The sequence below is a fragment of the Coregonus clupeaformis genome, unplaced genomic scaffold, assembly GCF_020615455.1.
Source record: "Coregonus clupeaformis isolate EN_2021a unplaced genomic scaffold, ASM2061545v1 scaf0620, whole genome shotgun sequence".
Taxonomy (NCBI): domain Eukaryota; kingdom Metazoa; phylum Chordata; class Actinopteri; order Salmoniformes; family Salmonidae; genus Coregonus; species Coregonus clupeaformis.
Genome location: NW_025534075.1, coordinates 43,303 through 58,882, shown reverse-complemented (window position 1 = coordinate 58,882; position 15,580 = coordinate 43,303). Strand labels below are relative to the sequence as shown.

The 15,580-nt window shown below is 44.7% G+C and overlaps 1 protein-coding gene across 3 annotated transcripts; it reads right to left on the bottom strand.

Moving 5' to 3' along the window:
• Positions 1 to 447: 447 nt before the first annotated feature.
• d2hgdh (D-2-hydroxyglutarate dehydrogenase) lies at positions 448 to 6,294 on the bottom strand. 3 transcript variants are annotated; one of them, XM_041873500.2, is made up of 11 exons: positions 6,118 to 6,294; positions 5,881 to 5,997; positions 5,271 to 5,610; positions 5,031 to 5,088; positions 4,773 to 4,912; positions 4,383 to 4,576; positions 4,103 to 4,271; positions 3,739 to 3,882; positions 3,478 to 3,620; positions 3,171 to 3,336; positions 448 to 2,911 (listed from the first exon to the last, which is right to left on the bottom strand). In XM_041873500.2, the coding sequence occupies exons 3-11, from the start codon at positions 5,587 to 5,589 to the stop codon at positions 2,649 to 2,651; spliced, it is 1,596 nt and encodes a 531-aa protein (XP_041729434.2). In that variant the 5' UTR covers positions 5,590 to 5,610; positions 5,881 to 5,997; positions 6,118 to 6,294; the 3' UTR covers positions 448 to 2,648. The 3 variants fall into 3 exon arrangements, with proteins under 3 accessions (XP_041729434.2, XP_041729435.2, XP_041729436.2); XM_041873501.2 differs by having other exon boundaries at positions 5,881 to 5,962; XM_041873502.2 differs by lacking the exon at positions 5,881 to 5,997.
• Between the last annotated feature and the right edge of the window lie 9,286 nt (positions 6,295 to 15,580).

Sequence of the window (15,580 nt, the reverse complement as noted above, 5' to 3'; positions counted from 1 at the left end):
ACATTGCAATTTTATAACAAATTTCATGCAATTCTACAAATTTTGCCATGGGGCAGAGATTTCTTCTCTCAGTTTTACAGCTAATTTCCTGCAATTCTACCCATTTTGCCATGGGGTGGAGAGATATTTTTGCAGTTATAAAGCTAATTTCTTGCAATTCTACGCATGTTGTAATGACATGCCATGTTAATATGATATCTGAGTGAGAATGACTAACAAAATCAATGGGGGCCCCCTTGGAGGTCAGGGCCCCTGTTCACGTGCCCTGCATGCCCGGGTGGTATTTGGCCATGATTACTACAAGTTTAGATAGCTGGCTAGACTAACTACGAATCTAAACATTTTTAGCTGACATGGCTAATTGAGTGACTGACATAATGAGAGGAAAACTGCTGATGCACAACCAAATGTCTAAATTGCAGCTGGTATATTATATTATTCTTACTCTCAATAGTAAGTTGAAACCAGGCTGAGTTCCTTTTTTTTAAGCGACCGCTTATGCCTGTAACTGGCCCTGCCGGATTGTCAGGCAAGCTTAATCACGTGCACCTAATGATTCTGCTCACCCAGGTCCTTACACATTGCTCGTTTTGGGGGTTGGAGGTGTAACTGCTTTGATTGGATTGAATCCTGACGTTAAGTTTGTAAGGTACAGTGTCTGTGGAACGGAAATGTCTTTGTAATACGGTTGTACTAGTACCAAGGTTTTTTAAGTTGATCCCCCCTGATAAGACTTTTCACACAGGTACTGAAACTAACCAGGTGTCGCTCAATTAAGGTTCCATGTATACATTTCCCCTAACCACAGATCTATAATCAGATTACCATACTACCCACATCCTAACCTTAACCACTACGGGGATGACATATCTGACCCTGTATCAGTGGTTAAAGGCAACTTCTACCTACTCAAGGAGGTCAAGAGAGAGAAAATGTGTTTTAAGGGCAGATTGGGTTATTTCTAGGGTCTGGATTCGATCCATATCGCCAAAGTATCACGGGAAGATCCATGTTATAGCTCGATTTAAATTTAAGGCAATGTTCCTGCGTTCTCGGAGACTGTATTCACGGTAAACGCCATTGCCTCACGTCAGATGGCGACGCTCGTCCCGCAACCAATATCAGTGCATGCCGAATCGACTCGCTATCTGATGTAAGACGATGCGGTAAACGCTGCATTTTGTCGGCTCAATCGGAAATTACCTTTACATTTTAACGCGGATCTTCCACTATACCGAATGAATCCAGCCCTTATTCGGAGGGCAGCTAACAAATGTGATTGGTTACGTTAAAGCAAGAAATATGATTGGGGTTAGAAAACAACCACACTGAGATTTGAACATCAGGGCATGAACAAGATTAGAATTTGTGACCTTCTGGTCCCTGTACCTAGTCCACTGCGCCACAAGGGGGGAGGCACAAACCTTTTTACCGCACACATAAAGCTGTTCAGTCAGTCTGTTAGAATGACAATAGATTGGAAATGTGATTGGTTAAGTATGTTGGGTTAGAGAACTGAAACCACACTGGGATTCGAACTAGTGACCTTGTGTGACGAAACCCACATTTTCTACACCCTCTACCACCTAACAAGCTTTTCTTTATTGACTTGCACTTTATTGACTGTTGCTGCAAACTGCCTACATCCAACCAACCAGTTATTCTGCCCTCATAACAAGATCGAAAAAGGAAAACTCCACTGAGCTTCTAACATGAGAGGGCAAGGTGGAGCTACCACCATATTGCTTATACCACTCCAATCCTTTCAGACCTACACAAGTATATAGTGTAGGGGTTAGTGGTCGGTTTGGAATTGGGCATCTATGGGTTGCTTAGGGGAAACGTGCATGCACAATTATTTACATAAAATGAACCAACCGTATGTCTAGTTTTAGAGATTGCGTATTCATTCAGAAAATGAACTTATTTTGTTGCTGTATTATTATTATTTTTTACATGTAATAAAACAATCTGCACTGTTACCAAACACCATGTGCTGTCTTCTATTCTGGTGGTTAAATAATAACCTGATTCCGTAACAAATATAATCAGCTCTATTTACAATGAATTTAGACAGATTATACTTACATTACAAACTGATCAGACACTACTACTATGAGAGAACTATGGCCATGGTTAGCTCCCTAATCAGACAGCTCTACTGGGGCCTCTTATCAGTGCAGGTTGGAGTTGAGTATCAGAGGTAGTTCACTAGGGCCGGGATTCAATCCGATCGCGGATTTGGACATATGCAGCGTTTACCGTGAATGTGGTCTCTGTGAACGCGGAAACATTGCCTGATTGCCGACAAAGCGCAATCAGATTGAATCCTAGCCTAGACAAGCCTTAGCTTTACACAACAATAACACCCTACCAGAGACCTGGGCCCAGATTCACAAAACACTTCTTACACAAAAAAAAGTAAGACATTTCTTCTTAAGAAGGTTTTGTGAATCTGGGCCCTGGAGTCAGCAGTAGAGGTGGTCAGGAGTCTGTAGTCTGGAGAGGGTTTTGGGTCAGGATTAGTTGAGTTAATCAGGTATGGTCGTGCAGGGTGAAAGGTCATCTGGTAGTGGTTTATGAGAGTTGAGTCAGGGTAAGGTCAGGTGTTAGGGTGATTTAAGTTCATCAGGTAAGGAGCAATAGGGTCATTGCAGGTCGTCCGGCAGGGTCTTATAAGGGTTGAGAATGCCCTTGGGGTCTAACATGGTCTTAATGTTCCCCATCAGAGCGACAGCCTGGCTGGCTTTACTGTAGTAGATATAGTTCCTCTTCTTCAGGCCCAAGCCGTGCTCTGCGCTGATGCTGCCCTGGAAACGGGCCGTCCACTCATAGACAAAGGGCTCGATGGACGCCAGGAGGGCGGGGTCTCTAGTAGGAGAGGTGACGTTCAGGTGGAGGTTACCATCACCTGGTGGGAGGTGAGGACACACACAGAGTCAGGCACACATACACACACACACACACACGGTTAGATGGTTAGACAGTCACACACACACACACACACACACACACACACACACACACACACACACACACACACACACACACACACACACACACACACACACACACACACACACACACACTTATATGAGATATTGTAATATTCCAAATAAATTAGACAGACAAAAAGATACAGAAACACACACACACACAGATAGTCTTACCAACGTGTCCGTATCCAACCACACTCTTGGCCCTGTCTCCCAGGTGTTCTCTCATATCTGTGACCAGCTGGTAGATCCGTTCCACAGGAAGTGAGATGTCGTATTTATATGTGAAGCCATCATGAGTTAAAGCCTCTGTTACCCGCTCGCGCAGCGACCAGAGAGCCTAAAACACACACACACAGGAACACACACACAGAAAACACATTGAGCATCACATCTTGCATCCTCCAAAGTTTTATCATTCTTTAAATGATTCTCTTTTATTTGTCAGTTAGATATCAACATATTCATAAATGAAAGTCACCTTGATTTTGGCCTCCTCAGTTGCTACGGTCCCGTCGATAATCAGGGATGATGTCATGGCCTCCTCCAGAAACTGGTGCAACTTCTCCTCATCGTGGGTGGGGTTAGAGCCGGATGTTTCTATGACGATGTAGAACGGACAGTCTGCAGAACAAAGCAGGAAATAGAGGCTTTGAACCAATCATAGTGTTAGAATTACTCGAACCGACAATTACTAGAACCTTCAGTCCAAAAGCATTGGAAAATCTGTGTGTGTGTGTACCTGTGATGGGGTTAGCCAGTTTGAGGTGTGTGTTCAGTAGTCTCATACACTCTCTGTCCAGGAACTCAAAGGCTGAGAGGATCTCTCCCAGCATGCCTCTACACCGCTGGAACGTCTGCAGCAGCTGCTCAAAACTCCCACAGCCTGGACACACACACACAATCCTATCATCACATTAACTTGTCATGACGATCATCTCACAGAAGAAACATCACATGCATCATATATTGGACTTGCTGTTTAAGTCTCTCTGCATGAGAGTGTGTAAAAACATAAATAAGTCAAAAGGAGGATGCATATGTGACATCCGATGATCACCAGTTACAAGGTCAGGAGGGGTCATGAGGTCAGAGGTCACACCTACCCAGGAAGGCCACGTTGACGGCTTTAGGTTTCCGTGGACACAGGATGGTTACCGCGGTGATGACCCCCAGCGTGCCCTCTGACCCGATGAACAGCTGTTTGAGGTCATATCCTGTGTTGTCCTTCCTCAGGGTGGCTAGGCAGTCCAGGACCCTCCCATCTGCTAGCACCTACACACACACACACACACACACACACACACACAGAGAGTATTGGTGCTCTCCTTTATAGTTAGTTGAATTTCAACAGGCATAGCCCCCTGTCCCCCCACCTCTACTCACCACCTCTAGTCCTAATACTGTCCCTCGTAGGGATCCGTAGCGTAACAGCCTCAGCCCTCCAGCGTTAGTGGCTACGTTGCCTCCTATATGGCAGCTTCCCTTTGCCCCCAGATCCAGAGGCATGATGTAGTCCCTGTCCTCTAGGTAAAGAGACAGGCTCTCCAACACACAACCTGCCTGGCACGACAGAATACCTAGCGGGAGAGGGAGGGAGAGAGAGAGAGAGAGAGAGGGAGAGAGAGAGAGAGAGAGAGAGAGAGGTGAGTCTGGCTCAACTGGATTGGACTGTAAAACACTAGGGCAAAACCTTGAGAATTGGAACAGGAAATTTGACTGTGTAACTGACCACTGAATACTGACAGTAACCCTAGAATCACAGACGATACTGACCGGAGACGGAGTCGAAGTTGAGGACGTTGTTCATGAGCGCGGTAGAGAGAATGATCTCATCATAGACAGGAACACTGCCTCCCACCAGCCCTGTGTTACCACCCTGAGGACTCACTGCCAGGTTACGACTGTTACAGTACCTACAGGAGAAACACAACACAACATTATAACACAGGTACACTGCCTCCTACCAGTCCTGTACCACTACAACAGTAGAGGAAACCTGGCTTCATACACCAGAAGACTGGAGAATAATACCCAAGGATCTGAGAAACTTCCTCTGTAGTCTGGGGCCTCAGCAGAACCTCACTGAAACCTGCACAGAGATGAGATCAACACATCAACGCAATACAACCACAACAAGCACATCAACAGCTCCTAACAACCCTACAGAGGAGACAAAGATAGCAAGCTCTCTCTTCCACAATCTCCCTCCTCTGACCCCCTTCCCTCCTCTCTTTCTCTCACTTTCTCCCTCCCCCTCTCTTTCTTTCTCACCTCTCACTGACTTGAGCCAGTCCACATTACTGGCCTCCAATATATCTGGGTCAGTGATGGTTCTGCCTGGTATTATCTTGCTGAAGAAGGTCAGGTCCTCTGGAGTTACCCTGGAGAAAGGCCTCCTCTCTGGGGCAGCAGCGGGGGAAGGGGTGGGTCTCTCTCCCCCATCATGGAGCTCCCGACAGCAGACTCCACAAGACCCAGGCCTGGGTGTCTGGAGCAGGCCGCTGCTGAAGCCTGGGGGTAAAGTTCTGAGGGGACTCAGCCACCTGAGAGCAGTCCTCATACGCAACCTTCTGTGGAGGAGACCAGCCATGGCTGGAGAGAGAGCGGATGCCTAGAGTGGATGGGGAAGGATACTTAGATAAATAGCAAAGTGAATTATTTGGATGTTTTACATGCACTGACTTTAATTTAAGTTTGATAAAGTATTCCTGCAGAACTAAAACCAATCATATAACTACACAATCTAATTGTGTAAATCTAACCACAATCTAATGGTTTACACACACACACACACACACACACACACACAATACAGTAAACTAGTGCCATGCAACAATGCCATGCTTCCCTTTGCTAACCCACTTTCGTTAACATACTGTACCTGTCACTGTAGTTCAGTCGTGTTTGTGCTATTCTTAGCTTCTAAGAATGTGCAATATTATCATCAGATTGACGACGTTTTCCTTGAAAGCAACAGCACTGTAACTTTAGTTCAGACCTGTTATGACATGGGCTATTATTAGCTAACTAGCTACTACACATGTCAACCACAGAAAAATACAAGATATGGCTATAGCTAGCTAAGGTAACATTACTTTGTATAACGTTTGCTACCAACCAATCTAGGCACGTTGTTGGATCCAAGTGTCTCTATTCATGTCGTATAATGTCGCAAATATAGCTATCTGTCACAAAGGTCAATGGCAGATGAAGCTACAATGTCAAGATTGTTGTGGTCAAGTCAATTGTTTACATCCAGAACAGCTAGCTAGGAACCTAGTACGTAAGAACAAGTGGGAGGTCAGGACCGTTTTGCTGAAAACACATCTCTGAGGAGGTGCAACACAAAAGGGGTGTTTCCGGTTTTGAACCTTCAAAATAAAAGCTACATCTCTGATAAAAACGCTCCTAAAACGTTAGAATAATATATTATATATATATACTTTCTTCTGGTAACCCTTCCAAATAACTATGCATGGAGGTGGCGTGTAATTGTAGTATTGGAGACTTGGTGACCCTAAGATGTAACCAACTTCTGCAATTCTCCAACTGTGATCCTTGGCGATTTTATTGCCACTTGAACCATGGTCCTCACTGTGCGCAGGTTATTGCCCTAAAAGTGGAGATGGGTATTTTCAGGCGTGTAGCTATCTTTTTACTGCCTGATTTGTGAAGGTCAACAACCTTTTGTCTCATTTCATTTGTGTGTTCTCTGGCCTTTCCCATTTTGATGGATGACTAAGGGAGTTGAGCCTGTGTGTCACCTCATTTATACCTAAGTGAAACAGGAAGTCATGGATGACCACTTAAGAGTTCCCAAAGACTAAAATGAACTTTCAAAAGTAAAATCTTAATCAGAATATACAGTGCATTCGGAAAGCATTCAGACCCCTTGACTTTTCCCACATTTTGTTACATTACAGCCTTATTCTAAAATTGATTAAATAACAATTTTTCCTCATCAATCTACACACAATACCCCATAATGACAAAGCCAAAACAGGTTTTTAGAAATGTTTGTAAATGTATAACAAATATAATATGTATTCAGACCATTTGCTATGAGACTCGAAATTGAGCTCAGGGGCATTCTATTTCCATTGATCATCCTTGAAATGTTTCTACAACTTGATTGGAGTCCACCTGTGGTAACTTCAATTAATTGGACATGATTTAGCTCCAAGACAGGATTGTGTCGAGGTACAGATATGGGAAAGGGTACCAAAAATTGTCTGCAGCATTGAAGGTCCCCAAGAACACAGTGGCCTCCATCATTCTTAAATGGAAGAAGTTTGGAACCACCCAGACTCTTCCTAGAGATGGCCGCCCGCCCAAACTGAGCAATCGGGGAGAAGGGCCTTGGTCAGGGAGGTGACCAAGAACCCGAAGGTCACTCTGACAGAGCTCTAGAGTTCCTCTGTGGAGATGCGAGAACCTTCCAGAAGGCCAACCATCTCTGCAGCACTCCACCAATCAGGCCTTTATGGTAAAGTAGCCAGACGGAAGACCCTCCTCAGTAAAAGGCACATGACAGCCTGCTTGGAGTTTGCCAAATGGCACCTAAAGGACACTCAGACCATGAGAAACAAGATTCTCTGGTCTGATGAAACCTAGATTAAACTCTTTGGCCTGAATGCCAAGGGTCACGTTTGGAGGAAATCTGGCACCATCCCTACGGTGAAGCATGGTGGTGGCAGCATCATGCTGTGGGGAGGATTTTCAGGGACAGGGACTGGGAACACGCCCCATTCACATCGACGGGGCTGTAGTGGAGCGGGTCGAGAGTTTCAAGTTCCTTGGTGTCCACATCACCAACAAACTATCATGGTCCAAACATACTAAGACAGTCATGAAGAGGGCACGACAATGCCTTTTCCACCTCAGGAGACTGAAAAGATTTTGCATTGGTCCCAAGATCCTCAAAAAGTTATACAGCTGCACCATCGAGAGCATCCTGAACGGTTGCATCACCGCCTGGTATGGCAACTGCTCGGCATCCGACCGTAAGGCGCTACAGAGGGTAGTGCGTACGGCCCAGTACATCACAGGGTCCAAGCTTCCTGCCATCCAGGACCTATATACTAGGCCGTGTCAGAGGAAGGCCCAAAAAATTGTCAAAGACTCCAGTCACCCAAGTCATAGACTGTTCTCTCTGCTACCGCACGGCAAGCAGTACCAGAGTGCCACGTCTAGGTCCAAAAGGCTCCTTAACAGCTTCTACCCCCAAGCCATAAGACTGCTGAACAATTAATCAAATGGTCACCCGGACTATTTACATTGACACCTCCCCCCTTTGTTTTTACACTGCTGCTACTCGCTGTTTATTATCTATGCATAGTTACTTTACCCCTACCTACATGTACAAATTACCTCGACTAACCTGTTCCCCCACACATTGACTCGGTACCGGTACCCCTTGTATATAGCCTCGTTATTATTTTATTGTGTTACTTTTTATTAATTTTTTTACTTTAGTTTATTTAGTAAATATTTTCTTAACTCTATTTCTTGAACTGCATTGTTGGTTAAGGGCTTGTAAGTAAGCATTTCACGGTAAGGTCTACACCTGTTATATTCGGCACATGACAAATACAATTTTATTTTATTTCAAGATCAAGGGAAAGATGAACAGAGCAATGTACAGAGAAATCCTTGATGAAAACCTGCTCCAGAGCGCTCAGGACCTCAGACTGGGGCTACGGTTCACCTTCCAACAGGACAACGACCCTAAGCACACAGCCAAGACAACGCAGGAGTGGCTTCGGGACAAGTCTCTGAATGTCCTTGAGTGGCCCAGCGTAGAGACCGGACTTGAACCCGATCGAACATCTCTGGAGAGACCTGAAAATAGATGTGCAGCGACATCTATCCAACCTGACAGAGCTTGAGAGGATCTGCAGAGAAGAACCACCTGACCACTGACCACCTTCCGGAGACTTGAAACCCTACTTCTTTAAGGAATACCTGGGATAGTATTAAAGTAATCCTTCTACCCCCCCACTACCCCACACCAACAAAAAAATTTACAAAAAAATTACCAAATTAAAAATGTACAAATATATATATAAAACAAAACAAATGAAACAAATGAAAATAAAAAAAATTGTAAAGTGGTTGTCCCACTGGCTATCATAAGGTGAATGCACCAATTTGTAACTCCTCAAATACAGGTGTGCCAAGCTTGTAGCATTATACCCAAGAAGACTCAAGGCTGTAATCGCTGCCAAAGGTGCTTCAACAAAGTACTGAGTAAAGGGTCTGAATTCTTATGTAAATGTGATATTTCCATTTGTTATTTTTAATACATTTATAAAAAAGTCTAAAAACCTGTTCTCACTTTGTCATTATGGGGTATTGTGTGTAGATTGATGAGGAAAAAAACAATTTAATCAATTTTAGAATAAGACAAAGTGTGTAAAAAGTCAAGGGGTCTGAATACTTTACAAATGCACTCAATTAGATTTTGTTCAAAATAGTTTATAGGGCAGCCAATAATTGTGACACGCATGTTTTTGAATAACATAATGATTTCTTGATGACGATTATTTTTCTATTTGAACAATTTTTACTCAATTAAAGGGTAGATTCATATGATCTTTTGAGTGTAAGATCAAGCTGTTTGACCACAATGACATGTTTTCACAGCCTTTTTTGTTCACATTTCCTTCTGGTGCCAATAATTCAGGAAGGCACTGTACACTTCCACTCATCACTTAGAAACTGTAATGGAAGAAGTCTTCATTGTTACCCTTATCTTTCTCCCTTTGATTACCCTCATGTCAGTCATACATTATATTACAAAATATTAAGCTTCAAAGGCAAAAAATATGATTAGACAAATAATAATATGTATTTGAATGATACAGTATGTTACTAAATTGAAATTAAAATGAAATGTTTTTGTAATTATTACATTTTACGAAATGTAAAAAGAAAACTAAAAAAAATATTATAATAACAAAAGCAAGGTAAAAAGAAAAGGACACAGATCCAGATTCCTATTACCTTTACGAGTCGTCTTTGATCATATCCAGTTAATCACATTTGGCGGTTGGTCTTTCAGTACATTTTATGAAAAATGTTTTTTTGTGTTTTTTTTAATCATTTCCTTGACAGTCGGCCATTCGAGTGCATTATGTAATTCTATGGAGAACATCTCATAACCACATTGCAGACCCTTTCTTGCTGCCTTATTTTGTGCTATTTGCAGTCTCTTTAGGTCACCAACACCTGCATTACTCCAGACAACAGTAGTTCATTTGACTATGGATGAGAGCTTGTGAGATTTGTTTTAGAATTTTCTCTACCTATCCCATAGGTATAAACACTGGTAATGGCTCTACCTTTCCCTCTGATAGGCTTTGTTTGCCATATTACACCTAATGTATATGTACACCTATCCAATCCTTTCAACATGTAGGAGTGCTTAGTGTCGATTTAGGATTCAACATTTAAACTGTGCAACACTCCCCAAATTTGCGAAAAGTAAACATTTTGTGTTTATAATGTTTTGTACGGTATGCCTTGACAAAAAACAAACAGAGTAAACATTTATTTTTTTATTCTTTGTTTTTCATTGCATGCAAAAATACAGTATCTCTCTTTTCTCTCTCTCTCTCTTACCCAGTCTACTCATTCATCTTCAAGCTTTCATCCCTTCCCTGCTCTTCTATCACCCTCTCAGTTCCACCTCCAGCTGGCTCCCTCTTTATCCTCTTCTCCAGTCTCTTCCTCTCTTCTTTCCTCCTCTTTTCTCTCTTCTTCTCCTCCTTTTTTTGAATCTTTCGCTCCATCTCCAGGAGCTCAGCTTGAGCTTTCTCTCTCTTTTTCAGCTCCTCAGACCACTTCTTCTCTTTCTTAATCCTGTCTTTCATCATGGCATTGTGTATCTTAATCAGCCCCTCTAACCTCTTTTTCTCTGCCTTTTCCTTCTCTTTTCTTTCCTTCTCTCTCTTTTTCTGTTCCAACTTGTCCCTCTTTTTCTCAGCCTTCATGGCTTTCTTTTGCTCTTTCTCTCTCGCCTTCATCTCCTTTCTCTCTTTCTCGTCACCGTTCATCTTCTTATTCAGTTTCTTATTTTTCTCTTTTTCCTCCGTCTTTAAAAACGTGACTTTCTGCTTGAGGTTCATGGCCAGAAAGCCCACTCTTCCCAGGATGGTCTCTGCTCTCTCTGATGAAACCGTCCCATTGGAGCTCTTGGAATGGGCACGGTCCGCCTCACGCTTCACACCCTCCCTCGGGCTCACCTCCTCCTTGACGCTCCTCTCTTCACTCTCAATGTCAATGCCTGTCCAATAATCCTAACAGGAAGACATTGACTCTAGATGTAATATTGTTCCAATGTGGCACATTCAATACACATTTGAGGGATCAACATACATTGATGGCCTCATGGGGCACACAATTTGGAGGACAGTAATTGAGGTAACTTGTTTATTTGTATCCCAAATCAATTTTATAATAGCCATAGATGTTCTTCCTGGGTTCACACTAAACGTAATACAAATGTTAACCCTAGTAAGGGGTGATGTTTTATACTATGAACATAGAGTAGCAGGGTTGGGGTCAATTCCATTTCAATTCCAGTCAATTCAGGAAGGACTTTAAAATTCAAATTCTCTTCAATGCTTTGAATTGAAATGGAACAGACCCCCAACCCTGTAGAGTAGTAGTGTAAAATAGGACACCTACCTTTGCCTCTTCCAGGGTCCAGGGCCTGGGTTCCTCATCCTCTGACCTGCATATGGATGCTCTCACTCTAACAGGCGTCTTAGTGGCCATGCAGAGCAGAGGGGTTGGCGGCTCATCATTGCAGGTTGCCAGAGTTAAGTTAGCATCTGGGACCAGCTGGTGAGCATGAGGGCAGCGATCCACCTCTTCACTAGTGCTCTTCCCTTTCTGCTCTGGCTGCTTGTGGTCCTTGTCATGGATGCATGCCAGGCTTGGAGGAAGTGCTAGGACAGGGCTTTTATCACTCATCAGTTCCTCTCTCTTGACAGTGGATGCAACTGCACTTGCCTCTGTGTTAACTGAGCACTCTGTGGTGTCCTCAACTGTCTCCTCTGGCTGCTTGTGGTCATTGTTGTTGTGAATGCATTGCAGACCTGGAGGACTTTTATCATCCCAGGTGTAAATGGCAACAGTTGCTTCTGTGTCGACTGAGCACTTTGTAGTGCACTCAACTGTCTTCCATAGCTGTTTGTGGTCATTGTTGTGGGTGCAGGTCAGGATTAGAGGCAGTGTTGCAGGTGCAGGAGGACTTTTATCAGCCAAAAACTCCTCTGTGTGGACAGTGGACACGGAAACGGCTGCTTCCTGGCAACTGGACACTTGTTGGTGTCCTCTACTGCCTCCCCTGGCAGATTTTGGACAGTGGACACGGAAACAGCCGCTTCCCTGGACACTTGAGTCTTGGTGGTGCTCTCTACTGCCTCCTCTGGCTGCTTGTGGTCATTGTCTAGAATGTGTGGCAACTTTGAAGGCAGCATTGGAGCCGGGCTTTTATCACCCAACAGGTCCTCTCCCTGGACAATGGATGTGCCTGCAGTGATCGCTGTGGCAACTGAGGACTCGGTGGCATCCTCTTTCGTCTCCTTGGTCAGTTTGTGGTCAGAGTCTCGGATACATGGCGAGCTTGGAGGCAGTGCTGCAGGGTCAGGAGGGCTTTGATCAGCTGCCATGTCCTCTTTGAGGTGAGTGGACACATCATTGTTTGTTTCACTGGTAACTGGACACTTGGTGGTGCCCTCTACTGCCTCCCCTGGCAGTTTGTAGTCAATGTCAAAGACAAGTGGCAGACTTGGAGGCAGCATTGGGACAGGGCATTTAGCTGCTGATCTGTACACTCCAAAATCAACAGTAACTGTGCCTGCAGTGGTCTCTGTAGCAACTGAGACCTCAAAGGTATCCTCTACTGTCTGCTCTGGTGGCATGAAGTCATCGTCAAAGACTGTTGGCAGGCATGGAGGCAGCACTGAAAGAAGACTTCTAGCTGCCCATCGATTCTCTCCCTTGACAGTGGCTGTGGTAGCAGTGGCCTCTGTGGCAACTGGGCACTCTGTGGCTGAAACAGCAGGCTGGGAGGTTTCGAGGAAATTTAATGAATTGCCAATGAACCGCTGAGCCAGGGGTGGGAGGGAGTAAGGATAGAATCTGTCCTCTTCCTCGACATTAGATATTGCCACTGGAGCAACTGAGACCTCAGTGGTGCCCTCTACTGCCTGATGTGGCTGCATGGAGTCTTCGTCAAAGAAGTGTGGCAGGTATCGATGCAGCATTGAGGAAAGATGTGTATCTGTCCATATGTCCTCTCGTTTACCTGTAGATACATCTGCAGTGGCCTCTGTGGCAACTGGGCATTCAGCAGACTGGCAGGTTTCAGGGACAAAGTATGAAAATACAATGAACCGCTGTGCATCCTGAGCGCGTATGGCCAATGGAGAGGGGGGATGCAACATGGTTGGTATAGGCCTCTGATTGGTGAAAGCCAGTGGTGGGAGGGAGTCAATACAGGGAGCCATAAACTCAGTGAGAGGACAGTTGCTCACATCTCTCACATTCTGCGTGAGAAAAGAAACAGACATGATGAAAGTGATCACATTCAGTACATACATACATACTGTATGAGTCAGCACTATTTTCTTATACATCACATATACAGTGGGGGAAAAAAGTATTTAGTCAGCCACCAATTGTGCAAGTTCTCCCACTTAAAAATATGAGAGAGGCCTGTAATTTTCATCATAGGTACACGTCAACTATGACAGATAAATTGAGAAAAAAATATCCAGAAAATCACATTGTAGGATTTTTAATGAATTTATTTGCAAATTATGGTGGAAAATAACTATTTGGTCACCTACAAACAAACAAGATTTCTGGCTCTCACAGACCTGTAAAGTATTATTTAAGAGGCTCCTCTGTCCTCCACTCGTTACCTGTATTAATGGCACCTGTTTGAACTTGTTATCAGTATAAAAGACACCTGTCCACAACCTCAAATAGTCATACTCCAAACTCCACTATGGCCAAGACCAAAGAGCTGTCAAAGGACACCAGAAACAAAATTGTAGACCTGCACCAGGCTGGGAAGACTGAATCTGCAATAGGTAAGCAGCTTGGTTTGAAGAAATCAACTGTGGGAGCAATTATTAGGAAATGGAAGACATAGAAGACCACTGATAATCTCCCTCGATCTGGGGCTCCACGCAAGATCTCACCCCGTGGGGTCAAAATGATCACAAAAACGGTGAGCAAAAATCCCAGAACTACACGGGGGGACCTAGTGAATGACCTGCAGAGAGCTGGGACCAAAGTAACAAAGCCTACCATCAGTAACACACTACGCCGCCAGGGACTCAAATCCTGCAGTGCCAGACGTGTCCCCCTGCTTAAGCCAGTACATGTCCAGGCCCGTCTGAAGTTTGCTAGAGTGCATTTGGATGATCCAGAAGAGGATTGGGAGAATGTCATATGGTCAGATGAAACCAAAATAGAACTTTTTGGTAAAAACTCAACTCTTAGTGTTTGGAGGACAAATAATGCTGAGTTGCATCCAAAGACAACCATACCTACTGTGAAGCATGGGGGTGGAAACATCATGCTTTGGGGCTGTTTTTAAGCAAAGGGACCAGGACGACTGATCCGTGTAAAGGAAAGAATGAATGGGGCCATGTATCGTGAGATTTTGAGTGAAAACCTCCTTCTGTCACGAATCCTCCTCCTTGTTCGGGCAGGCTTCATCGTTCGTCGTCCCCGGAGTACTAGCTGCTACCGTTTGATGTTCTCTATGTTTGTTTGGTTTTGTCTGTTTGGTGCACCTGTGTCTTATCACTTATTGATTATGTCACCTATAAGTTTCCTTTGGTTTTGTTTGTAGTTGTGTGTTGTTGTCCGCCTGTCCGTTGGGGTTTTGGATTTTGCTCTGGTGTATTTAAGTGTATTGACGCACTGTTTGCGCATCGCTTATATTTCGTGTTTTACGGACTGTTTGCGTATCGCTCGCCTCCGTTGTTTGAGGCCCATTCTTTTGTATTGTCATTTTTCTGACTAGTAAAGTCTGTTGGACTAAGCTTCTGTGTCCTGCGCCTGACTCCAACACCACATCCACTTCAAACACTGACAGAACAACACACCATCAATGGAGTCAGCAGGAGCAGCGGCGGCGACCGAGTCGCTGGAGGATCGGGTCAGCTGCCAGGACGCCAGGATCCAGCAACTCGGCTCCGCCATGCAGGAGGTCATGAACACCCTGCGCCGATGGGAAAGGGGAGGCGTGCCCACACCTCCTCCTACATTACCACCACCATCGGCCAGTCCCACCAGACCGGTTCCGGAATCCAGTGGGATTCGGCTCTCGCTCCCGAGGGCGTATGATGGCACAGCAGCCGGGTGTCAGGGGTTCCTCCTTCAGGTGGAACTCTACCTGCCCACCAGCGTGTCCGCCCTCATCTCCTGTCTCTCCGGCAAGGCGTTGGAGTGGGCCAACGCCAAATGGAGGGGAATAGACGCCGCCACCATCAGCTACGCGGAGTTCTCCCGCCGCTTCAGGGCTGTTTTCGATCACCCTCCTGAGGGTAAAG